This window comes from Diabrotica virgifera, chromosome 3, assembly GCF_917563875.1.
Source record: "Diabrotica virgifera virgifera chromosome 3, PGI_DIABVI_V3a".
Taxonomy (NCBI): domain Eukaryota; kingdom Metazoa; phylum Arthropoda; class Insecta; order Coleoptera; family Chrysomelidae; genus Diabrotica; species Diabrotica virgifera.
The window spans coordinates 148,946,597-148,973,896 of NC_065445.1; the positions used below are offsets into that span (position 1 = coordinate 148,946,597).

Sequence of the window (27,300 nt, forward strand, 5' to 3'; positions counted from 1 at the left end):
GTCAGAATTTGATGATGATATTTCCGAAGCCATTCGAGAAGCAAAAAAAATATTAAAAAATCCTAAATTGAAACAGGAACTCGCTTATATCAATGACAATTATAAATTAATAGTTACCACAATTACCTTATTAGAAAAACAAGTGATAAATTTATGTGAGTCAGTAAAATTAATAGATAATTTAAAGACGAAAATTAAATCGGCACCTGGAAGTAACGGTCAATTAATTTAAAAAAAAAATGAAATATGTTTTCGACAAGAATGAAGGTTTTTCGTTTTTATCTAATGTTGCTAAAGTTTTGAATGGGACATTTTCCGAGGTATTACAAATTATGCCAGATTTATTATCCGCTCTGAAATATGCTCCAATTACATCTGTCGATGTCGAACGTTCGTTTTCAATGTACAAATTAATTTTAAGTGATCGAAGACATAGTTTTAAGACCGAAAATATTGAAAAACATTTAGTTGTTTCTATTAATGATAAAATTTTAATTGGTTATAAATAATAAGTTACTTATATTCCTTTATTGCCTATATTTTGCCTAAATGTTAATATTCCTGCCTTTTTTAATAAAAATCTTTGCCTATATAGGCGCCTTTTTCTTCAATTTTTGTTGTCTATAAATCCGAGCTTTAATTATAACAATAAAAACAATCGGTATTGCGCATGAAAAATACCAAATATGATGAAAATATGAAAAAATGAAGAAAATTGCTCCATGGGAAGCCGAGAAAATGCAGTTTTTTAACGTATACCAATTTTGAACTTTGATATTCCATTTTCTCCAACCTAATTTTTGATTGGAATTTTGGTATTTTTGGTATTTTTCACTCGTAATACCGCTAGTTTTTATTATTATAATATATATGTTATGGGTCTTTTAAAGGTATTAAAAATTTGTGAGGAGAAAGAGGACCGATAAAAAGGTGATGGTTCGAAAATTACCATCCTATTGTTAAATTTAATTTAATTTAATAGTTGCCGCGATATTCTATTTGTTTATAAGAAAAAAAATTAATTATAATTTTAAAATATTCCTGAGTCCGCTTTAAGAGTCCAGTTTCAATTCTGTAAAGTACATTAGATAGGTATAATGCCTTTTTATACAAAAATCATCATCATCATCATGGCATCCACACTCCTAGCGGAGTGATTGCCGCCCTCTTTGGGCTCTTCCGATTCGTTTGTCGCGGTTAATCAACTCGCATTAACATTTTGGTTTTACAATTGGTTGTGTGACTTGGCATCTTCTACAATTTTTCTCCATTCGTTCCTGTTTTTGCTTATGGTTGCCTATTCTCTGACTCCCATCTTCTTAAGGTCCTCGACTATCTGGTTCTCTCATCTAGTTTTGGGTCTTCCTCGTGGTCTGCCTGATACAGGTCTCCATTTGTCTCCATTTATGTCTTTAAAGTTCACTTTTTGTGAATATAACGGTAATCTGGATAAAGATAGGGCTTGGAGTGGGTCAGTTTGTAATTTCTTGTATAGCCGATGTTTCTGTAATTAGTCGAATTGCAGTACTTAGTTTTATATGTTTAAAATGGTTACTTTCATTATTTATGTAGGGTAGGTAGTAAGTCTACTACTCACAGTCTTGTTAGATTTTATTTATTTAAAATATAGATGTAAAATTTGGGCGACCGGCTTCGGTGTTTAACATTTACACCATCATCAGGCTCCTAAGAAGATATCAGTATAGCATTAGCGAATTAGCCCTCTCCCTTCAGACATTATTTTTTATTAAAGAATTTTTGTGACATGAACGAGATAACTAAGAATTTTTAGTTCGTTACCGCTTCACAAGGTAGTTTACTTATGTATTATTCATATGATCTGTAAGTTCCATCCGTTGAATGTGCTTATTTTTGAACAAAATTGGTTTTTAAGTATTTTTTTAGTTTTGAAAAAGTTCCTTTTTTTCAAAATAACTTAAAATTTCTTACTACCTAATACAAAAAAATCTCAAAGAAAAATGTAGATTTGGTTTTTCTGAATATTTTGGATTTTTTGTCTTTCTTTAAGACAAAAATTGGTTAAGATATGGCTGTTCAAAATTTGCATACACTCCTGATTAGTGACTCGTTTCTGAAAGAAAACATCATCATCATCAATGGTGCTACAGCCCTATGAAAGAGCCTCGACCTTCCCAAGTCTATTACGCCAGTCAGTCCTATCCATTGCCAACCGTTGCAAGTTTGCTGCGCCTATTTTTCTTCCATCCTCATCTACACCATCTTTCCATCTAAGTTTTGGCCTACCCCTATTTCTACTTCCCACAGGTTGTGACATAAGGATTCTTCTAGGAGGGTTGTTATGCTGTGATCTTGCTAGATGTCCTGCATATCTTAGTCGTCCTATTCTTATAAGAGATACTACGTCTTTTCCACCAAATATATGTTTATATCTGTGGTATACCTCGTAGTTGTACCTCCTCCTCATGAAAGAAAACATGCCATTTCAAAAATAAGCACTTTTAACCGATGAAACTTACCTACAGATAATATAAACAAAACCTACGTAAAGCAACTTGTGAAGCATTAACGATTATTTTCATTTAGGATGCTAATTAGGGGGCGATTTTCACAATCTTTTTACCAAAAAAAGGACCAACTTTTTTTGAGCGTAACTTGCTTACTTTTGATGATAGAAACTTTTATAAAAAACAAAAAAAAAAGCTTTTTTTAAATTCTTTAAAAAAACTGGCGATAAGTTTTCTCCGAAAAGTGCTTTATTTTTTGGTTATTTCACGTTGAATTATTCGATTTGGAATTTGACGAATAAAAACGTATTTTTCATGAGCTACAACGTTACTTTTGCTGGAGCTACATTTTTGCTAAGAATATTTTTTGCTATACAATACTTACTATTTGAGTTATTTGCGAAAAACGGTCTAAAGCAGTGTTTTGCTTTTGTCTAAAATGAACATATTCACTCGCAAACTACTCGAAAACTATTGACTTAGTGAAAAAACTCTAGAACAAAAGTTGCTTAGAATTAGTCAGTTTATTCATTTCCTGACTTATTTTGAACGTATGTTTTTTCACCCCCGAGAAGGGGTGGTACTCACCCTCGGGGCAAAGCACACATCGGCACAATATCACTTTTTTCTATGCACACATGATAGCAACGAGTATACCAAGTTTCATATCGATCCAAGCGGTTCTTCAAAATTCGGAGGTTTTGTAATATTTTACCGTGAGTGAATGGACTAATTTGCCAATACTTTAAAAATATAACCAGAACAAAAACAAAAACCTATCATAAAATAAATACTTTAAGCTTTCTAAATAAACCTAATGAAAAACTTTTCTCTTAAAACTTCTTAAATACATAAACGGAAAGAAAAATTAACACAAAAATAGGGACCATCAAAGATATTAATTTAATATATATTACTGATAGCAAAAACAAAGTTCATATAAATTTTTTTCGTAACTTTGTATTCATGCAAACAATTCATTAATAATTAACGTATTTGCACGGGAAGCGGGCCCCATCAAACGCGCGGTCCCTAGGCAGCCATCTTGTCCGCCTAATGGTTAATCCGACGCTGCCCACGTAAAATTTAAAATAAAGCTAATTTTCGTTTTCAGTACCATCAAAAACAAAGTATGACAGAAATTAGTCATTAACCACACCGTGGTCATCATACCATACACTATCTCTAGAAATAAGCGTTTTTGGGGTATGCCCTCTTCTATAAAGGCACATAACTTTTTCCTATTACATATTTTGACTTTAAATTTTTCAGAAAACTTCTTAATAAATTATATTTTATTCATGTGTCGGTTAAAATTATAAACTAAAAAGTTTGTCACTCAACTTTTTTAAGTAAACATGAAACTAACGAAATCTGACGACAAAATGTTTAAAAATTAACAACTCCTCTTTTAATTTGTTTAAATAGTTTGGACAAAGCTCGTTGTTATTTAAATACAGTAAAACCTCGATATACCGGACCTCTATTTAACGGACTTCGGATATAATGGACAAAAAATCCGGTTAAATGTGAAAAAAATTCAAAACGTCTCTGTATTTTGCAAAGAATTTCAATAAAATTTTTATTATAGCATTGTGCGGACACATTTCTAATTATAAAAAAACAGCAAACTTCAAAAGTGCAAATACAACTTAAAAAAAGTTTTTGATTTATTTTAAACCTATTATTATATAACGGACTTTCGGCATTAACGGACACCCCGTCCCCCCATTTAGTCCGTTATATCGAGGTTTTACTGTACTTCAGAGATGACACTGTAAAATTCTCAAAGGGAATTATTTACAGCGACCAAAGATACCGCGAGGTAAAATTGAAAAATCATCAAAATTGATTTTTTGCATAAAATTTGATTTTTGAACATGTTCCACCAATTCTAAATAAAAATAAAATTCATATTCAGATTCAGCGACCTGGAAAACATAAAGAATCATTAAAATTGGTCATTCACCTTAAAGTTGATTTTCGTGGTCGGTATAACGTAATTTTAGGGGTTGCTGCCGCTCGCCTATAGTTCTACTAGGAGGATGGATTCGTCTGGATGTGGTATATATAGGGCTTTTCATTTATTGTCATTTGTTTCGAGCTTCTGTCTTTGTGTTTATCGGAATTTCTTTGGACTCCACTATAGATTTCACAAAGATACATACATGAGCGCTAGCTACCTGCTGCACCGGTCTACGAATATAGTGTAAGATGTATAGTTTTTTAAATTTACATTACTACCTATTAGAAAGTCGCGTTTCTTGTAAACATATTACTAAAGGTGAGAATTCATTGATTAGTATTTTTAAGTTTTCCATTGAACTATGAATTGTTTTTTTTTTGTTATTGAATAGGGTTACAGTCGCTTTCTTCCTCAGTGACAGAAGAGCAGTTGTCTCTTCCGTTTATCTTTTTAAAAAGTCTTGAAAAATGTTGTTTTTAAGACGACCGCGACGGTCGTATTGCGTGCACCATTTGCAATTCAGCGCTAAGTTCTTCTAGGTCATTTGTATAATCCTTTGCTATGTTTTCCGGCAATTTTGAGCCTATAGCATTTGTAATGTAGTCACATAGTTATGTATATTTTAGTAAGTAAGGAGTAGTAGCTGACGATAAAATGGCTTCTATAGGTTTCATTGAGGTTTCGATATTGAATGCTTTTCTTATTCTTTTAGGTGCAGATTGCTTTGGAGCAGGAAGTATTATTTTTTGATTTTCTGACCCTATTATTTCAGGAGATATTGAAATTTGTCTTTTGATAGAAGTATGTGCTACTATGTTGGTAGTATTAGATAGTGATTCAGATAGGTTTTGTGAGTTGGAGGAGGTATTTGGTGGTGGGCTGGTTGTAGAGGTAGGAGGAGTGCTGGATTGATGAGCAGTTGGAGTCTCTGATATAATGGATTTTTGATTTATTGGATAATTTTCTGTTTCAGAAGTATTAACATTAATAGATTGAGATACTTTGTCAATATTTTGTATATTAATTGATTCAGTAGTGCATTTTTCACCTTTATGCCCTGTGGTATTACGTTTGGAGCAATTTAGACCACCTAAGGAAAGATAGAGTACTAGAGAGCACCTAAGTAAAGACTCGTAGAGTACCCTTAGTAAAGTCATGAATGGCAAACGACAAAAACAGTAAACAGACTTATTGATTATGGACCACGGAATCCAAGATCAGGCAGGGGAGGAATAAATGTAGTCCACAGGGCCTCCCAGGTCGTCAACCAGAGAAATCTCTGTGCATTTAAGACATTAAAAGTAGCAACCTGGAATGTCAGAAGTCTATATGCAAGTGGTAAATTAGCGAACGTACTCCTTGAAATGGAAAACCTCCAAATTGATGTTCTAGGTATAAGTACAGTGGCCAGGTTCAGGCAAAAAAACGACAAATAATGGAACCATGTATTATTCAGGTAACAACGAGACTAATCATCGCTATGGTATTGCTATCTTAGTTGCAAAAAAGGTCAACTACTATGTAGTAAGTTTTACTCCTTATTCTGATAGAATCGTATCATTACAACTTCAGTCCAAGAAAGGTATAGTGAATTTTATTCAAGTTTATGCTCCGACGGCAGATAAACAGGAAGACGAACTTGAACTATTTTACCATGATTTGGAACAAGTATTAAAGTCAATGAAGAGACATCATACTACAATAGTAATGGGCGATATAAGTTTTTTTTGTAAAATTTTCTGAATTTTTCAATGGTCAAGTCAGCTTTTTTCTAAAAATTATATTTTCGGAGTTATTTAAAAAACATCTAACTTCGTTGTTCATTTGTTTAATAAAAAATGAAGCACCCACTTCTCGAGTAGAACTTTTTGATATGTTGTTTATTAAACATTTCTTAATGAAATTACAAAAAGTTTTATCTTGTTTGATTTTTTCCGAAGTGAAAATCTAAATGCACTTCCCTAATAAACCAAAAAATTGTTTGTAGCTTTAAAACATTCATGAGGCCGCCCAAGTCAGATTTCACTTCTATAAAGTGTGTTAGATAGAGTGGAGTTCCTTTTTAGACGTAAAAAAATTGGCAAACTTCTATATAGTTTATCTTTTGTTCTATGATTTAAAAAAAAATTCCATTTAAAAAATGTAGATTGCAAAATTATTATACGAAATATGTTAAATCAATTTTAATGAAAATGTGTGTACTGTTTTAATTTTTTAGTAGAATAGGTACAGTTGAGTCCGCGAGTCTTTACCCGTGCGTCATCATTTAAAGCATACGAAATAAGTCGGAAATCTATTTCACGCAACAACAACTGACAGAAAGTGGCTACTGTTCCGATTACGGGTTTTATTATAAAATTTGACGTTATCAAATATATACAATGTCAAATGTAAGTTTTGCTTCAAAATTTTTGTGCAGAATTACAGCTACATTTGAAGTAGCTTAATAAATTCTTTTATTATTATTGATTAATAAATAAATAAACAATTTATAAAAAAATTCAATAACATATTTTATTTTTGTTATTTTATTCACTTTGACGGAAATCTAAACACAATAATTTCTTTTCTGTGTGAATGACGTTAGCTTTGTATGTTTTAAATATTAATTGCCAAAATATAATTATTTACCTTAAAATTTCAAAGCCCATTACAAAATTAGTTGTGAAAACAACTGTTTGTGTAATAGAAAGAAACTTCAAAACGCAAAAATTCGACAAAAACCGCAAAAAATTCAACTGACTGACAGCCATAAAAGTAAACAAAGCAGAAACGTCAAACAAATTGTGCTTAAAATATGAAAACATACTGAATCGTCTTTTTTTGTACCTATCTCTTTTCAATGCACTGAGTCTAGATGGTTCATAAAAATAACATATGTTTTTACTTAATAACAAACGGCAGCTGGTTTGTCATGAGTTTCATTCGTGGAAGAGAAGATGCTAAATAAAAAGTATGTGTTTTATCTCGCCAGGTATTAATGACGCACGGGTAAAGACTCGCGGACTCAACTGTAATGAAGGTCTTAAATGCAATAGTTTGGGCAGATTATCGGAGAATAGGCCATTTTTGGGAAAAGTTATTTACCAGCAATTTTATTGCTGGAATCGAATCTTATGATTGTATATATTAATAATATAGGTATGCAAAGTCCGCAGATAGTGTGCTACTATTTTATAAACAAAATGCCGCCCGAAAATCGTTTTTCAATTTTTGCTCTATAACTCCAAAGATTTCAACTTTACACCAAAAACACCCAAATAAAAATTCACCGTAATTAAATTCTGCATAGAGACGTGTTTCTCCCGATTTCCTTCGACGAAAATTTTCCCCGGAAAATGCGGGGTTTTCCAACAAAATCTTTGATTTTCAACTAAAATTTTAGATAAGTAATCGTTTATCAATAATTAAATAACTTGGTAATGTAAAGCTCTTTTCGTAATGATTATAATTCCAGAAGCCGATGGAAACTGAATGAACAGTTTAGCAAAAATTGAATTGTTAATTAAAAATTTACGGTCGCTATAATACCCACAATAATTATGATACATAAGAATAACTATGATTTTTGTATAAAGAGACACTGTACCTATCTAATGTACTTTACAGAATTAAAATTTGACTATTTAAGCGGCCTCAGACAAATAGAATATCTCGGGAAATATTAAATTAAATTAAATCATGAAAACGGTATTGGGAAAAAAGCAGCAGGACGCTTCTTTTAAAAGAAAACACGTTTAATTGTGATGATTGGTTCCTGAGATACAACCGGTCAAAGTTGACTGGCATTTACGGGAAAGATATAAACAATAGGATCATAATTTTCGAACCATCACCTTTTTATTTCGGTCCTCTTCCTCCACACCAATTTTCATATCTTTAAAATACTCATAACATAAACTATTATAATAAAAACTATCGATATTACGAGTGAAAAATAACAAAAATAGCAAAATTCCATTCAAAAATTAGGTTGGAGAAAATGTAATCTCAAAGGTCAAAACCGGTATACGTTAAAAAAAGTGCATTTTCTCGGCTTCCCATGGAGAAATTTTCTTCATTCTTTTTTTGTTCCCAAGTAACTCGAGTAGAGCCATATAACTAATGCATTATGAAATGTCAATGTTGCTTTTGTTTTGTTATAATAAATTTGTTTATTTATTATAACAAAATTTTTATTTTGTTTAAATAAAGATTGTTTAACTAATTATACAGCTTTCAAATGAGAATATTTGTGTTTTTAACGTTAAAAGGTACACGTGTAGTAAGTTTTTCTAAAAAAAGCCTTCAACTGGCAAAAAATATGTAGTTTTCTTTTCTTATAAATAAATTAATCTATTATAACAAAGCAAAAGCAAATATGACATTTAATGATGGGTTAGTTAGATGGCTCTACTCGAGTTACTTGGGAATAAAAAAAGAACGAAGAAAATTGCTCCATGGAAAGCCGAGAAAATGCATTTTTTCTAACGTAGACCGATTTTGAACTTTGCGATTACATTTTCTCCAACCTAATTTTTGATTGAAATTTTGCTATTTTTGTCAATTTTCACTCGTGATATCGATAGTTTCTATTATAATAATATATATTATGAATATTTTAAAGATATGACAATTGGTGTGGAGAAAGAGGACAAACACAAAAAGGTGTTGGTTCGAAAATTATGATCGTATTTTTTATATCTTTGCCGTAAATTCCGGTCAAATTTGACCGGTTATATCTCATGAATCACTCATCACAATTAAACGTTTTTTCCTTTAAAAGAAGCGTCCTGCCGCATTTTTTTTTCAATACCGTTTTCATGATTTAATTTCATTTAATATTTCCCGAGATATTCTATTTGATTATAAGCCAAAATTGTTTATAATTTTAAAATATTCCGCTTAAATAGTCCAATTTCAATTCTGTAAAGTACATTGAATAGGTACAGTGTTTTTTTATACAAAAATTATAGTTATTCTTAGGTATCATAATAATTATTGTGGTTATTACAGCGACCGTAAATTTTTAATTAACAATTCAATTGTTGCTAAACTGCTCATTGAATTTCCATCGGCTTCTGGAATTATAAAATATACGAAAAGAGCTTTTATATTACCAAGTTATTTAATTATTGATAAACAATTACTTATCTAAAATTTTAATTGAATATTAAAGATTTTGTTGGAAAAACCCTCATTTCCGGGGAAAATTTTCGTCGAAGTAAATCGGGAAAAACCAGTCTCTATGCAGAATTTAATTACAGTGAATTTTTAATTGGGTGTTCTTCGTGTAAAGTTAAAATCTTTGGAGTTATAGAGCAAATATTGAAAAAAACACGATTTTCGGGCGCCATTTTGTTTATAAAAAAAGTAGCACACTATCTGCGGACTTTGCATACCTATATTATTAATGTATACAATTATAAGATTCGATTTTCCTTGTATTTTGCTAATTAGCCCGGAGTACAATATAAGTGGTTGAAAAACATTGAATAAGGCTTGTTTTGTCCCTTTTTTGTATTCGGGGGGAAATTGTATTTTTATTGTATTTGTATAAGTTAAAACATTTTTAACCAGTCGTATCTCATAGAAAATTTAATTATCTTTGTTTTATTTCGTTACGACTTTGCTACAAAATGGAAAAAAAGGAAAGTAGAAAAAAAAACGATGTTTATCTACTCTATGTCATATTATGTGTAATAGTTTTTAGTTTGTGAAAACTGTCATTATAGATAGCAGTGCGTGAAGTGTTTAAAGTGTGCGTGAAGTAAAAATGTATTTTAAATGGGACTTACTTTTTCGCACTGTTTTTAACACACTTTCATATAATCAAATATCCTTAACTTTCGCGTTGTCATGGTGATGACATACTGAGCAATTAATAATGACAAAAGTTTTGACAGTTTTGTGGTTTTAAAGAAGTTGGAATTTTTAAATGTCAAAGTTCTAAAAATTGTAGAATAGAAATGAATTCCAGTGACGAAGAGTTAGAGTTTTTTTATTTGTTTATGGTAGAGTAGATAAAATATTGTATGAAACTGTGCGTGAAGTACTTTTTGCGAACTTACGCGATTTATAGCACTCGCTCCGCTGTCGCTCGTGCTCTAAATATCGCGTGCGTTCGCAAAAAGTATACTTCACGAACTGTTTCATAAATAACTATTTTCGAATTTTATTTAAATATTTCACCATTATGATTAATGAATTTTTTTAATTATTATTATTACTGAAGTATCTCCGTCTAATTTACTTACCGTTGCACGTCATCCGCGTCATAGCCCGAGACGTCACATGATACCAACAAGAAATATTTAGGCGGTAGGTGTGTTCTTTTTTAGAATCACTTTGCCGAGTACACTGGCGTTACAGCCACTAAGCATATTTTATTATATACGCGTAGAAATAATATTTAAAGATTTCTATTAATGTTAACTTAAAGAAATACACAATAGTATGTTTCATTTAATTTGTATAAATGGATTATAAAGCGTTTTTATGAAGCACATTTGTTCGGAATACACTGTAACTATAATCGAACGAAGGTGATATTTTGGCATAAATTGGTAACATTTATTTGACAGTTGCGGTGATGACACTTCATATTTGTTTATATTCTTTACTATAAGTATTTGTTTCATTATATTTACTGTTTTTATTATGTAGTTTAACGTAAGATTATAACTTAATTATTGTTTTCTATTTCTAAAGATTTTTATTATTTACATTGAATATTAATTTGTTTTGCGGTATAATCCACTTCCGCAAAAATTTTGTGATGTATTTGATTTAAAATGAATTCAAGAATTTTTTGTAATTGGGAAACAATGTCAACTTAGATCTCTAACGTAAATAATGACGTGCAACAGTAAGTAAATTAGACGGACTGTAAGTAACTTTTCATGCAAAATTCCGAATATGATCTCTTACATCCACCACAAAACCGATGCCCCCTGGTCTATTAAGACGATGTATAGATTAAACAGAAATATATACAGCTCTAACACCTGTAAGTATTCATTAAAGTCTCGATATTCGGTACATTTTAAAATAATGCTTTACCGGATTAAATCGTCAATATTTGCGTGTATCCAGCCCTACATTGCACAAATACTTCTCGTGTGCGTATTTATTTTAGTTTTCTTTACGTTGATTGGGAGTCCCTTAAGAAAAAACGCCGAGTACACTCCTGCATCAAAACATCTGCCTAGCTTCCATTCGACTCTAAGAATTAAAAAAAATCAATCGCAAACAATCAGAATTGCTATGGAGGATTTTACGGCAGACACTGATTTGCCATACCAGTTTAAGGCAGAGGATTTAATAGCAGAAGGAAGAGCATCTAAAGGTAAAAAAATATTACTTTCTTTAATATTTTCTATTTCCATATCACATACATTCTCTAGATTGTAACCCTCTTTTATTTACGTGAATATCTCCAGTGAAGATCTTTAGTGTGTTTATAACTTGTTTTCACAGTCTGGTCCCAGCGCTTGAAGTGAAGGTTGGTTGGTTGAGCAGTGAACAAATCGATAAATAATTGTAGTTTTAAACCAGTTGGTGACAGTTTTTGTTATTAAGTAGTGTGGTTGGTGATATGGATTGTACAAGCGGGGGTAAACCCCCCGACCCTAATCCTACAGGAGATTCAGGTGACCCTGGGTCAGCAATGGATCATAGCGAGATTTCCAATAATTTGGTAACAAATAATCAAAATATTATTTCTTCGCAAACCGTAAGTACAGATAACATTAATACCAATCCAGTAGTTAATGAGTCTGATAAGAAACCTGACTTGTTTTACGATAATACTGATTATGGCGAATTTCACGTTTTATTTATGTAGAAAATCGTTCTAAAGAATTTAAAGGTAAATTAGATGCTTTAAAAGTCGGCGAAATAATATTAACAAACTGTTGTACTATTGAAAATAATATAATTAGTTTTGACTCGATTGGTCGTAATAGAATTAGAATAAAATGTAAGGATTACAAATCGGCAAATTTTTTAATTACCAATAAACATTTACCAGTTTTTCAACAAAACAATTTAGACTTATACAGGGTGCGCCAAACCTCTGGTTTTCTTTGATTACGGCTAAATTATGGGATACGTAAAAAAATGTTTTAAACAAAATTAATGTATATCGAAGCCATCTATAATTTAAAATTATTTTCGATTATACAGGGTGAGTCAGAACGACGGTACGAACCAAAGTTATGTTTTTTTAAATGGAATACCCTATATATAAAATCATTTTTGACTATATTTTTTAAAAATATTAAGAATTTATATAAGGTATTATAGGCCTAAAGTTAACAATTTTCGAAATATTTACTCTTTTATTGAGAAAAATGGTAATATTCAAAGGGCTGTGAATTAGGCGCTGAAGGTAATAAAAATTTAAATCACATGTCAAAGTTTTTTTAGAGTACTGTTATTTTTAAATAAATTAAAATATTTGACATATAGCCATAAAATTTACAGTGTGATCACTATTTGCAAATACAAAATTTTCTCATTTTTTTTAATGGGATACCCTGTATATTAGTATTGCCTTTTGTAGTAAATATTACAGCCTTTCTTTTGGTATAAGGTTGTATGTATGTTCCGTTTTGTGGATATTTAAAAAAAACTATAGATTTTGGTTTTTGCGGATTTTTCATTAAAAAATTTTTTTGCAAAAAAAATAATTATAATCTGGCTTTAGAAACATACATTAAAATATCAAATATGAAAAAAAACGTAATTAAAGATTAAAATAGATCGTATACTAGTACAATTCAATTGAATTTAATATCTTAAAATTATTTTACAAAAAATATTTTACCATACTAATGAATGCATAAATTAGTTCCTAAATTAAATAAACAACCAAATTTGATATCTACCCTAGTAATTTTTCTACCACAGCTACTTTCCTGTACCAAATTAATTGTTAGTTATATTGTATTTACGAGTAAGATCAGTTAAACTTTTAATTTACCTTTTAAATTTACTTACATCTTGAGAACATAATAATTATAAAGTATGCTTTGAAACAAATGAATGTTAAATGTATTAGTCAAATTATTTATTAATATAAATAGTATTAACTGGTGTCACAAAAGCTGGTAACACTTTTGTAGTTGAAATTGTTGTAACAATTTTTTATAAGTATTTTAAATTTTAATTTTTCAACCGAACAGTTGGTGGATATGCCATTTATTTTGAGCGAAACCATTAGAAATTATTACCAGCTTTTGTGACACGACTACATAGGTAGATACTATTTACTTTATAATATACTTCTATAACGTTCATTTGTTTCAAAGCATACTTTATACGTTCTCAAGATGTAGGTGAATTAAAAAGTTATTGACTGATCTTACTTGTAAATACAATTTAACTAACAAAATTGGGTACAATAAAGTTACTAGGGTAGAAAAATTTCTAGGGTAGATTTTAAAATTGGTTGTTTAATTTAATACCTAATTAATTTATCCATGTTAATTACTTATTAGTATGGTAAAATATTGTTTGTTACATAATTTTAAAGCTATTAAATTAAATTAAGTTGCACCTGAATACGTTTTATTTTAATCTTTAATTACGTTCTTATTTTCATCTTTGATATTTTAGTGTATGTTTCTAAAATGAAATTATAAATTTTTTTTGGAAAAAACTTTAATTAAAGTTATCGCGGATATAAAATATCCGCGAAACGTAAAATCTATAGTTCTTTTTTAAATATTTACAAAACCAAACATGCTATGTCCATACAACCTTAACCAAAAGAAAGGTTGTAATATTTACTACAAAATGCAATACTAATATACAGGGTGTTCTATTGAAAAAAAAAGATGAGAAAATTTTGTATTTGCAAATAGTGATCACACTGTATATTTTATGGCTATAAGTAAAAGATATTAAATTATTTAAAAAATTACGACTATCTTATAAAAACTTTGACCTACCACTTAAATTTTTATTACCTTGGAAACATAATCCACAGCCCTATAAATATTACCATTTTTCTCAATAAAAATGTAAATATTTCGAAAATTATTAACTTTAGGCCTATAAGACCTTATACAAATTTTTCATATTTTTAAAAAGTATATTTAAAAATAATTTAATATATAGGATATTCCATTTAATAAAACACAACTTTGGTTCGTACCGTCGTTCTGACTCACCCTGTATAATCGAAAATAATTTTAAATTATAGACGGTTTTGATATACAGTAGTTTTGTTAAAACTATTTTTTTGTATATCCGATAGTTTAGCCGTATTCAAAGAAAACCAGAGGTTTGGCGCACCCTGTATATACCGAAATTTATCTTGCACCGACAAGGTGTCATTAGAGATATTAGTCTTGATTTTCCTGAGGAATATATTAAGAATAAAATTAAGCCTTACGATGAACATTGCAAATTTGAAGTTGTGTCTGTGAGAAGAATTAATAGAAGGGAGGAAAAAATTATTAATGAAGTTAAAACTACTGAATATGTTCGCACTAAATCGTGTATAGTAACTTTAAAGTCAAAAATATTACCGAAATTTGTCGTCATAAATAAAGTATTGAAAGAAGTTGAAACTTATAAACAAAAAGTCTTATTATGTTTTTCTTGTCTTCGTTTCGGACACCTGGGTTTGCAGTGTAAAAGTAGACCGCGATGCAATCGATGTCAGGGTATACATAATACAAAAGAATGCACTACTGAAAATATTATTCCTATTCGCTTTAGTTGTCAGGGAAACCACTTTACCACAGATCTAAAAGCTTGTCCCGAATTTAATCGTCAAAAACAAATAAAGGAAGCTCTGTCTTCACAAAATTTAAATTTTCATGATGCAAGCAAACAAGTTCCACGTAATTCATATGCAAATATAACAGCCTTGCAATATACCTCGACTCTTCCAAAAAATGTCGTTAATTCTAGGGTAGTGGCCCATCCACTATTAAGATCTCCTAGACATGCTAATCATTTTAACTAGCCTTCTTTAAACAATCAACATAGTAATATTTATCACTACAATAATGTCCAATCTTCTAAAAGACAAAGACCCAACACCCCAGATGAAACAGAGTTAACAAGAAAAGAAATTGTTGCACCTGTACATTTTCCTAATCAAGGTGGAAGTATATTATCTCATTCAAGTTACACGAGAAATAACGCAATTTCACAGGTTGAAAACTTAGATTTAGATTTAATGAATACAATTTTAGAATTGGTTGTAACAATTGTTAATACATTAAAACAGACAAAAACCTTAGATATTTCAAAACCATAAATTATTGAATTAGTTAGTAAACATTTAAAAGTAAATATGGCTTCAACTTCGCAGACGTAACGCATAATTTTAATATTTTCCAGTGGAACTGTCGTTCAGCAGTTGCCAATAAGGAGAACCTTATTTTTCTACTTTGCAAATATAATATTCAGGTCGCGCTATTGTCCGAAACTTGGTTTAAACCAGGAAAATATTATAATTTTCAGGGATATAACTGTTTCCGGTCTGATCGGAATGATGGTTTCGGAGGCTCAGCTATTCTTTTAAACAATAAAATTATATCTGAAGAGGTAAAACTTAATATTAATAATTTTCCATTTACATTTACGTTTGTGTCTATCAAATTATATTCATTTGACAGTCCTATTCACATAATTTCTATTTACATTAAACCTCGCACTAAAATTACTTGCCAACAATGGATTAAATTTCTAGAAAAAATACCTAAGCCCTTTACACTCGGGGGTGATTTTAACGCACATAGCTATACTTGGGGCTGCGAAGTTAAAGATATATATGGAAAATCTCTTCTGGAAGCGGTAGAATTTTGTAATTTAAAAATATTAAATGATGGATCTCCCACACTTGCTCTTAATCAAAGACCTACAGCAATTGATATCACTATATGTAGCCAGGACATAGCTGATTATTTAAATTGGAGCGTACTTCAAGAACCATTTGGCACAAATCACATTCCGATATTATTATCCTGGGAAAATGGAAACACTACACCACAACAAATGAACACAAATCAAATTTGGAATTTAAATACGGCTGATTGGAATGCATACTCTGCAACTCTGACCTCTCTGAACGCTCCCAAAACCTACCAAAGTTTATTAGAGAACATAAATTATGCAGCTATTCAAGCTATTCCAAAAAAAATCTCTTATATAAATAATAATAAAAGATATATACCGAAACATTGGTGGGATATAGAGTTTGACGTCGCTGCCAAAACTAGGAAAGAAGACTTTATCAGATATAAATTAAATCCTAATCTTGTAAATTTGATAGATTATAAAAGATTAGATGCCATTACAAAAAAAAACATTTAAACAAAAAAAGAAGAAAAGTTGGATCAAATATTGTGAAAATCTAAGCTCAAATACGCCTATTAAAGAAGTATGGAAAACAGTGAACCGCTATAAAAATAGAAAATTGTCGAACAGACTTCCTATCAATCCTGAAGCCAATTGGATTGAGGAGTTTCAGGCCAAAATATCTCCACAATGGGTTTCCTGTGAAGAGGTACCACAGCAAATTACAACAGTTGAAAAAGATACTAGTTTTTTAACCGAATCATTTCAATTATGGGAATGGAAACGGAGCATTAAGCAAACTAATAGTGCCCCCGGTCTAGACAACATATCTTATTCCATGATATTTCATCTACCTGATCTGTACAAAAAGGTTCTTCTAAGGATCTATAATAAAATTTGGTCTAACGAAACTACACTTCCCAAGAGTTGGAAAGAATATATTGTTTTGCCAATAAAAAAAACTGGCAAACCTGATAACAAGGTTAATTCATATAGACCCATATCTCTGGCTTCCTGTTTCCTTAAGACCTTTGAGAGGATGATAAAAAACCGTTTGGAACAATGGTTAGAAACAGAAGATATACTTCCCCAGTCGCAATATGGATTCCGAAAATCTTTATCCACACAAGACGCAATAACAGCTTTGGTAAGTGCAGTTCAACTAAATTTTACATATAATATATCTACAGCTGCTGCATTTGTTGATGTTTCCTCGGCTTTCGACAACGTTAAATTAGATATATTATACCATAAACTGGTCAAAATTGGTCTTCCATCCACTTTCTCATGGTTTCTAATATCGATGTATTCCAATAGATCTATACGAACTAAAATAAATAACAGCTTGATGACTCACCGAACAGCGAATGTAGGACTACCCCAAGGTAGTATTTTAAGCCCTCTTCTATATATTTTTTTAATATAGAGATAGAACAATATGTCCCAATTAATTCTCGCGTAATCCAATACGCTGACGACGTTGTGATTTATACCTCACACAAGTCATTGGACACTTGCAGCTCTAATCTAAGACTGGCACTTAATTCTCTACAAGATCTTTATGAATCTTTAGGACTTACAATATCTGGCTCAAAATCAGAAATTTGTTTTTTCTCTAAGAAACATCAGGTCCCGCAAGGCAGTTTTATATCGGGACAGCTTGAGTTTCCAATAAAGAATTGTGTAACATACCTGGGAACAATTTTGAACAGAAAACTGTTGTGGAAAGATCACATCCAATACGCTATTAAAAAATCAGAAAATGCAATAAATATTCTAAGAGCCTTTTGTAAAACAAGTTGGGGTGCTGAACCCAATATTGCATTATTATTTTACCGATCAATGGTTCGTCCTATTCTAGACTACAGATGTCACTTGTATGGTTCTGCATCTAATACACACCTCAACAAAATAGAAGCTAAGAAGAATAAATGTTTAAGACTTTGCTTAGGATACCTAAATTCTACTCCAATAAACATCATGGAATGTGAAGCAGTTGAACCTCCATTGCAATTCCGAAGACAATGGATAAGTGATAAAATAATTACCAAAGCCATATCCAAGGACATTAGATATCTCCAAGAAGTAAATCAGTTATCGATATTAGAACTGACCCACAGACATTGGAGAAAAAAGAAGGATCTTTTGCACACCAATAGTTATAGAAAATTATCTAAATATCAATCGGAACTATATATTAATCGACTTGCTCCCGTATATAAATATAAACCAGATGTATTATTCTCGATAGGAGTAGAAACACTATATATGGATCCAAATTTACCACGACAATTATTCAATCAAGTTATTCAAAATAGGTGGCCTAATTGCCAATACTTCTTCACTGACGGATCTAAGACCAACTCTGATACAGGTTGTGCCTTCTGGGAACTAAACACTAATAATTATAAAAAACTCAAACTTCCTGTCGAAGCTTCTATATATACCGCGGAGTTAATGGGTATTCAAATAACTTTGAAATATATATCTCAAAATAATATAAATTATAGTGTTATATTCACAGACAATCAAAGTATAATTAAGATATTATCGAACAAAGAAAACGCAAAAAACCTTAATCATATTGAGGTTGAAGTAATAAAACTTTATCATGAAGCTAGAATTTCTGGAAATAATATTATTATTTGCTGGATGAAAGGACATTTTGGTGTACTGGGCAATGAAAAGGCTGATAGTTTAGCTAAGGAAGCAGCAATAAATGGAGAAGAAATATATAACAACTATATTCCGTATACAGATATAATCAGTGTAATCAAAAAGAATGTTGTAACTCAATGGCAACATCACTACAGTTTGTCTACAACCGGTTTAAACTATAAAAAATGTAGACCTATATTACCCGTTAAGAGATGGTTCTGTAATCAGTCCAATAGGCACTTAAATAGACCTTAAATAGAATAAGAGTCAACCATGCTCTTACACCTTCCTACCTACATAGAATGGGTTTAATAGAATCGCCAAATTGCATATGTGGAGAGCTTGGCAGTCTAGATCACATCATCTTAGAATGTAACCATAAAGAGAATAGTACATCTCAGTTATATGAAGATCTATGTAAAAATAAATGTTTATTTCCAATAAATCTAAATTTAATATTATTTCATAAAAATATAGAAATTTTAAAATCTTTATATGAACACACCAAGAGATGTAAATTTAAATTATAACCTGTCATCAAATATTAGGCTTTAGTATTATCCCGACAACCTTTGTTTTTTACCTAATGTTTTCTTACCCCCCTAACCGTGGCCTAATTCTGATACGTCTACTATAAAAATGTCCTGACGGGCCCCTGGACGAGAAGTTATGTTACCCAGTTTTCTTCCATGTTTCCCTAAAATTTTCCTGCTTTAGTTTTAGTATAAACATATTTATAGATATAAAAAAAAATAAAAAAAAAGAAAAATAAATATAAAAAAAAATAATAATAATAAACAAAAAATATATATATTATATAATAAATAAATAAAAATGTATAAATGTGTATGTGTCTGTATATTATATGATATATGAAAATGTGTAATATATTGTATTGTAATTTAACTTGTGAAATTGCGTTAATACCAAACTAGACTGGCTAATTGGCTATGCCAAGGCCATAAAAAAACTTGTTTTCATACTATTATTGTATTCAAGTAAAGAGACTTTTTATTCTTTATGTTATATATATGTTACAGTTCAAGTTGATTCTCAGTTAGAGTTGACTCCAACTAGTTGGAGTTCCAACTGAAACGAGCAGTAAAAGATGATTTTAAAAATTTAAATCAACTTTTACTAGTTGGAGTTGACTCTTCCTGGATCGATTCAGTAAATGTTGATTATACGAGAATCTCAAGTGCATTTTTGATGAGTGTGCGTTTCTTTGTTTTGACCGTTTCAACTACTTATTAGTATAGTCTGTAACGTCGCCCCCGTTGGTAAATTATTCTGATTCGATTTTTTGCACAAACTTACTTAAAGAAACACATCCGTATAACAATCCTTATAACAAATACACAGGGTGTCACGCGGTACCGCGGTCGAAAAATTGTTTAACCAATTTCAGTAAAGTCAGTCAGTAAAGTGACTCTTTATCGAACGAGTCTGATATTACGAGCAGAGAAACAATCATAAAAAACATTAACACTTACTTACAACTTTGAGGAATTTTTTTTAATTTTAGACGAAATAAAAAATTTGAATGACAGTAATGACAGATGACTTTTGCATGATGGCCGGTTTTGATGTTTAATCGATAGTTATCAATATTGTATACCTATCTAATTACTAAATCTGTACAGTTTTGATTTATTTTGTATGAATATAATTGCGAAACACTACAGAATTTTACTTTTTGATATACATTTTATTAATAATAAAATAAATTTTGTACAATATTTTTAATAATTAAAGTAAATAAATTTTAATTTCACTCAAATAAATAAATCGATTGCTGCCATTGACCACTTACATTCAATCTCGGTTAATTTGATTAATTATCGCGGCAGGTAAAGTAACATTCTTTTTTCAATACAACAAAGTGTTACTTTACTGCCGAAAATGGGGGCAAATAAGTACAATAATGAATGATTTTAGTGACGTTTGGCGATAAACAATGATTTTAAACAAATTCGCAAAAATAAATTTTTTCACTTCGTACAAATTTTTTTTAGATCCTTTGGGCCTTTTTTTCTCTAAAATTGACCGTTGTCGAGTTATTAGCGACTTAAAATTTGAAAAACGCCAAAATAACCATTTTCAAGGTTTAATAACTCGGTTAAAGATAATTATTGTGAAAGTCGAGCGAGCGGCCGTGGAGTAACGGCATAATCGCTGGCCTCATACGCCAGTGCACGTGGGTTCGAGCCCTGCTAAAGACAAACCATTTTCATTTCCAATAATGACACGAGCCGTCTCACCGTGCCTCGGAGAGCACGTTAAGCCGCCGGTCCCCCTGGGCTAGTGTACATCGACACTAGTTACTTGAAACAGGGTTAAAGATGTAATTGGCGCCGGAACTGTCCGAAAGGCAAAAATGCCATATGATATTATATATTATAAAAGTCAGAAACTAAAAAAATCAAAGATTAAAGCTACCTCTATAAGATCCTGAAGAAATTTTTGTCAATATTTCATTAATAAGATATTATTTTTAATTATCAACAATGAGCGCTAACCGTGTATTGAGGCGGCCGTCAATGTGAGTGCGAGTGAGATTCACCATTGGACGGCTGGAATGGTGCATATCTTTAGCACTCACCAATGACGGCCGCCTAATACGCACTTAGCGCTCATTGTTAATAATTAAAGATAAAGCTTAGCAATAAAATAGTGACAAAACTTTCTGCTGGATCTTGTAGAGGGGGCTATAAACTTTGATTTGGTCACTTTCTGACTTTCATAATAATGGATTTTAACCGAGTTATTAAGCCTTGAAAATGGCTATTTTCGCATTTTTCAAATTTTAAATCGATTATAACTCGACAACAATCAATTTTAGAGAAAAATCACAAAATACCTTTTTTTCTACGAGCGTGCAAAAATGTCTACTTTCGCGAACGCGTTTTAGTTTAGAAAGTTTTACTTTTCCGCACGCGTGTTAATTTTTTAAAGACTCGTAGAAAAAATATTGTTCCTAACGCTTGCAGAAAGAAACTCCCGCTTCGCGTCGTTCGGCAAACTGCAGTCGCGTGCGGAAAAGTATGACTTTCTGCACGTGTTAGGAAAATAACTATTTTTGCTTAGAATAACCCAAATGATCTAAAAAAAATTGTTCGAAGTGAAAAAATTATTTTTGTGAATTTGTCTAAAAAAAAGGTTTAAAAACAATTTATCGATCAAGGTACTGCCTGGCACCCAGTAGATTTGTTATAAGGACCTCTTTTTGAGTAAGTTTGTGCAAAAAATTCGAATCGGAGTAATTTACCTAACGGGGGCGACGATACAGCCTAGACTAATTTGAACATATTCAGTAACATTTAATTTCTAGAATCGGCTGTTTGTGTGAATCAGAATCAACTTTTACTAAATGGCATTGGGAAGAGTATACTTTTCCTAGTTGGAGTCTACTTTTACTAGTAAATGTTGAATATAAATCTTCATTTTATATTTATAATCAACTTTTACTAAAACCAGCAGTTAGAGTTGACTCCAACTAGTTGGAGTCAACTCCAACTGGATAATCAACTTGAACTGTAACATATACGTGTTGTATATGTAATATAATATATAATAAACATTATCGAAAGCTTGTAACTATTATAAAGAGTTTTCTTTGAGATTGCTGCTACCCCAATATTTCAACCTTGTTATCGTTCTCCTACGTCTTCTCATACCTAGTCGCTATTCATTTCGGTTCGTCCAAAGGTTTTCATCTACATAATTCTCTTTCTCTCATTTCTCGCTTTACGCCTTCTCTCCTAAGGTCTTCCTCTTTTTCTTTGACCATGAGGAGTCCACGTTAGGATTTGCTTCGGGCGTCGTTCTTCGGACATTCTTTGAACATGCCCATACCATCTAAGTTGTTTGGTACTAATATCATCTACTATTGTGTGTTTCATCTTCATTATTTCCCTTATTCTGTTGTTGTTTACTCTCTCTAATCTGGATTTCCTGCTGAGCGCCTACAGAAATCTATCTGTAAGTGCTGTAAGTGATTATAACTACTCTAAACAATTATTGTATTGTATATCCTATGTTTGTTATTGTTTGATATTGACTGGTCCCACAGGATGCTATTAAAAAGAGTAATTGCTTTTCTTCCCTGGTTGTTTCTTTTTTTTTTATGGTCTGGTCTATGTTTCCTTCTTGTATGATGGTCATACCCAGGTACTTTTATGCGTCATGATATTTAATAAGTTCCCCATTCCCTAAGGTAAGGACCTGTTGTGTCTCACCGATACACAGATATTCGATCTTCTTTATGTTTATTTTCAATCACCCTTTTTTACTTTATTGTACTACACACGTAGTATAATAGATAAAGTTATAATGTCGTGCGCTCTGAGTCTAAAAAAAAGAACATGTCAGAAGTATGTACAATGTACGTACGTATGTATGTATGAACGTATGTCGCCACCACCCAGCAAAAACTACTGGACAGATTTCGATGAAATTCGGTATACCTACGTTTAAAAGAATTTTGTCGAGAAACTAAGCTTTCAAAATTTGCAAAAATGATAATTCCACACAAAAAAACTAGACACAACGAAACATATAAGCTCACCACCTCCTTTATTAATTTATTATCAAAATGTTGGTGGATTAAGAACTAAACTAAAGTCTCTGGAAATTGCCATATCTCAATGTAATTATCATATAATCATTTGTGGAAACTTGGTTAACTTGTGATTATAGCGATGCAGAATTAGGACTTATTGGTTATAATGTGTTTCGAAATTATCGCAATCCTGCTTCTACAAGAAAAACTAGGGGTGGAGGTGTGTTTATTGCTGTTAAAAATGACATAAGTGCGCAGAAAGTGATAATCCCTGATTGTGAAGTAGAACAAATTTTTGTATCACTGAAAATTAATAATAAGTGCATAGTTATGGGTGGAGTTTTTATCCCTCTTGCATCCGACCTAAATTATACATGTTACATTGCAGTTCAGTTGAATATGTTATGGAGAAGTGTGGAAACTTGGTACTGTGTGGTGATTATAATTTACCAAATGCTTCCTGGAGTAATGACAACTTTGGATTAAATGTTGAATGTCCTAATGACTCTCCTGCTGTGTATTTGGCAAATTATTTTGGTTATTTTAACATGTTTCAAATAAACACTTTACCTAACAGTCGTAATGTCTTTCTAGATTTAGTATTTACAAATTTAAACAATGTTGATATAGTTATTCCACTTGATTCGCTATTTGATAATAATATCCATCATTCGCCTATAGTTGTAGAATTAACTGGTTTTGAAAAGCATTATCAGTAGTAATTGCACAAGAGCTCTAAAATTCTATATCAATTTTAGAGATCGAGTGCAATTTGTTGCGATTATTTCATGAATAAAACTGTTCAAAACCAAAATTTTATTGTAATTTATTTATGTAAGTACAAATTAGTACTGTTAAACACACAGTTGCTATAAAATATTTTACGGTTGAAAGTCATCACTTTTATAACTTTTAAAACATTAATTGTCATTAATGTCACTAAATGTATTTTTAGTAGCAACGAAGGGCATCTGACGTAATATACTTGTTAATTTTATTATGATTTTAAAAATGCAAATTATGTCGGATTAAATGATTACTTCGCAAGTATTAATTGGGACTTACTTTTATCAGATGATGTGAATTACAGCTTAGCAGTATTTTATGATTTTATGTATACAGGTTTTGACTTATTTGTTCCGATAAAAAAATTTAAAACAAGTTCGTTTCCGATTTGGTTTAATGGTAAATTAAGGAAGTTGATATATTTCAAAAAGAAAATACATAAGCAGTACAAATTATTTGGTAGAAGGGATGATTATTTAAGATTTTCTCAGTTAAGAAATGAATGTAAACAAGTCTCCTCTCAATGTTATAGTAACTATTTGGATAATATTGAGAATGGGATTCTATCTAATCCTCGACATTTTTGGAAGTATATCAATAATAAACGTAAAAGTTATAATCTGCCATCTAATATGTTCTACGGTAATAGTACAGGTGATAATGCTCAAGACGTAGTTAATTTATTTATTAAGTTTTTCTCAACTACATATTCTAACTCTAAAGTTAATCAGATCCCAATTTTTAACTATCAGCAGAGTGTAAATGTGAATAATTATAGTATTGAGCTCTCAGACATAATTGATAGTGTTTTAAAGATGCCTTGGAAATTATCGCTTGGACCAGATTGTTTGCCAGCTTATGTTCTCAAGCATTGCATTTTTACTCTCGTAAAACCTATCTGCTACTTATTTAATTCCTCATTGCGTACTGGCATCTTTCCTGATTTTTGGAAAACTAGTTATTTAACACCAATTTTTAAGTCTGGTAATAAAAATGATGTTGAAAATTATCGAGCGGTTTGTAACCAATCTGTATTACCCAAACTTTTTGAGTGCCTTGTAAATAACTTTTTGACATGGAATTCTAAAGATATAATTGATGTTAGACAACATGGCTTTTCTAAAGGTAAGTCTACATGCACGAACTTAATATTGTATACTAATTTCATTGCTAATTCATTTGAACAGAAGAGTCAGGTTGACGCTATCTACACAGACTTCTCTAAAGCCTTCGATATAGTTAACCATGATCTGCTTATTGCTAAATTAAAAGGCTATGGATTTGGAGGTAAAATAATTGAGTGGATAGGTAGTTATATATCTGGTAGATGTCAGTATGTTAAATATGGAAATTGTTTATCTCAACAAATATCTGTAACCTCAGGAGTTCCTCAGGGGTCTCATATTGGGCCTCTCTTATTTAATATATTTGTTAATGATATATCCTCAGTGATTAAAAGTAGTAAATTTCTAATGTTTGCTGATGACCTTAAAATATTTCGAATAGTAAATAACCTAGTTGACGTCTCTTTGTTACAGAATGATATTAAAAGCTTAGCTAGTTGGTGTGAGGTAAACATGCTATACTTAAATATAAAAAAATGTTTTAAAATTACTTTTGGAAGATCAAGAGAGTTTGTAAATTATGATTATTTTATAAATAATGTTCCATTAGAGGCACGTCATAATATTAAGGATTTGGGTATAAATTTTGATTCTAAATTAACTTTTAAATATCACATTAACGAAACTTCAGCTAAAGCTTTAAAAATGTTGGGATTTATTCTAAGAAACTGTAATCAGTTTTCAGTACAAACTTTATAAATGTTATACTTTAGTTTAGTCCGATCAGTTTTGGAGTATGGTTCTCTCATTTGGTCTCCTTCATATAACAGTGACATCTACAGTATCGAGAGAGTTCAGAATAAATTCTTGAGGGTATGTGCTTACAAGATTGGTTTTATTAGACAGCAATACGCATATGGTGATATACTGTCAATACTAAATATCTCACCACCACATCATAGAAGGTGTCAAGCGGATTTATGTTTCCTTTTTAAGATTATCAATGGATATGTTTAAGATCCAGAGTTACTAAGTTTAATAAGTTTTAATGTTAATACTAGAAGAACTCGTAACACTGAGATTTTCAACATTCCATTCCACACTACAAATTATGGTCAAAATGAACCCGTTACAAGAATTTTACGCACTGCCAATGAGCCAATAGTTTAGAGTTACTTGGAATATCTATAGCAACATTTAAGAAATCAGTTTTGAGCATTATTTAATAACTTAAGCTACTACTTTTATTGAATGTTGTTTAATTTTAATTTTTGGTTTGTTTTTTTTTAACGCAGCCTATTGAACATATGCTTTGTAAAGGTTGACGTCGTATTTTTGTAAAAATGGTATATCCTTAAAATAAATAAATAAATAAATAAAAATAAATCTCTCAAAGGGGGACCGAAATAGTTATTTATGACCCATTTTTGCAAATTTTGACCTAAACGAATGAAACTTGGTTCAAAGTTAGCTCGAATGGAAATACGGAATTTGACATTTTCAAATTTAAAATGGCGACCAATATGGCCGACCGCCCACCCAGCACATTTCCTTACCTATGGTTCTTTTCATGAGCATTTTTCAGTGCGTCACAGTTTTTCGATTTCTCTCTAACGCATTAAATTGTATGTCACAGAAAAAAACGCACGTCGCTGATTACATTTCGTCGGTGACATTTATAACATTTGATCTAGTTGTCAATAGATGTCGCTAATAATATAATATTAAATAATATTATATTATTCTATATAAAAAAAATTTAATCTGTACAATTTATAAGACTATACAAATCAAAGGAAATAGCATTTTATAAATGCAATAAACAAAATTGATTTGTTTTTATACCAAATTGCAAATAAAATGTGACAACTGTCAGATTTAACTAAAATGTCATCTTAGAATAAGGGCCGGTTGTTCGAACGCTAATCAACAATGATCACTATCAAATATTTAATTACTGTCAAAATTACTTTGGTTGGG

At 30.9% G+C, this 27,300-nt stretch overlaps 1 protein-coding gene across 2 annotated transcripts in view; it reads left to right on the forward strand.

The window, feature by feature from the left end:
* LOC114335458 (alpha-tocopherol transfer protein-like) overlaps positions 1-27,300 on the forward strand; it is a 128,530-nt gene that overhangs the window by 46,086 nt on the left and 55,144 nt on the right. The window contains exon 2 of one of the 2 annotated variants that reach the window (XM_050645594.1): positions 11,570-11,779. The exons of the other annotated variant lie outside the window; for it this stretch is intronic. Within the exon in view, the coding sequence (XP_050501551.1) occupies positions 11,698-11,779 (82 nt within the window). The 5' untranslated portion in view covers positions 11,570-11,697. The remainder of the gene's footprint in view (positions 1-11,569; positions 11,780-27,300) is intronic. 2 annotated transcript variants of the gene reach the window in all.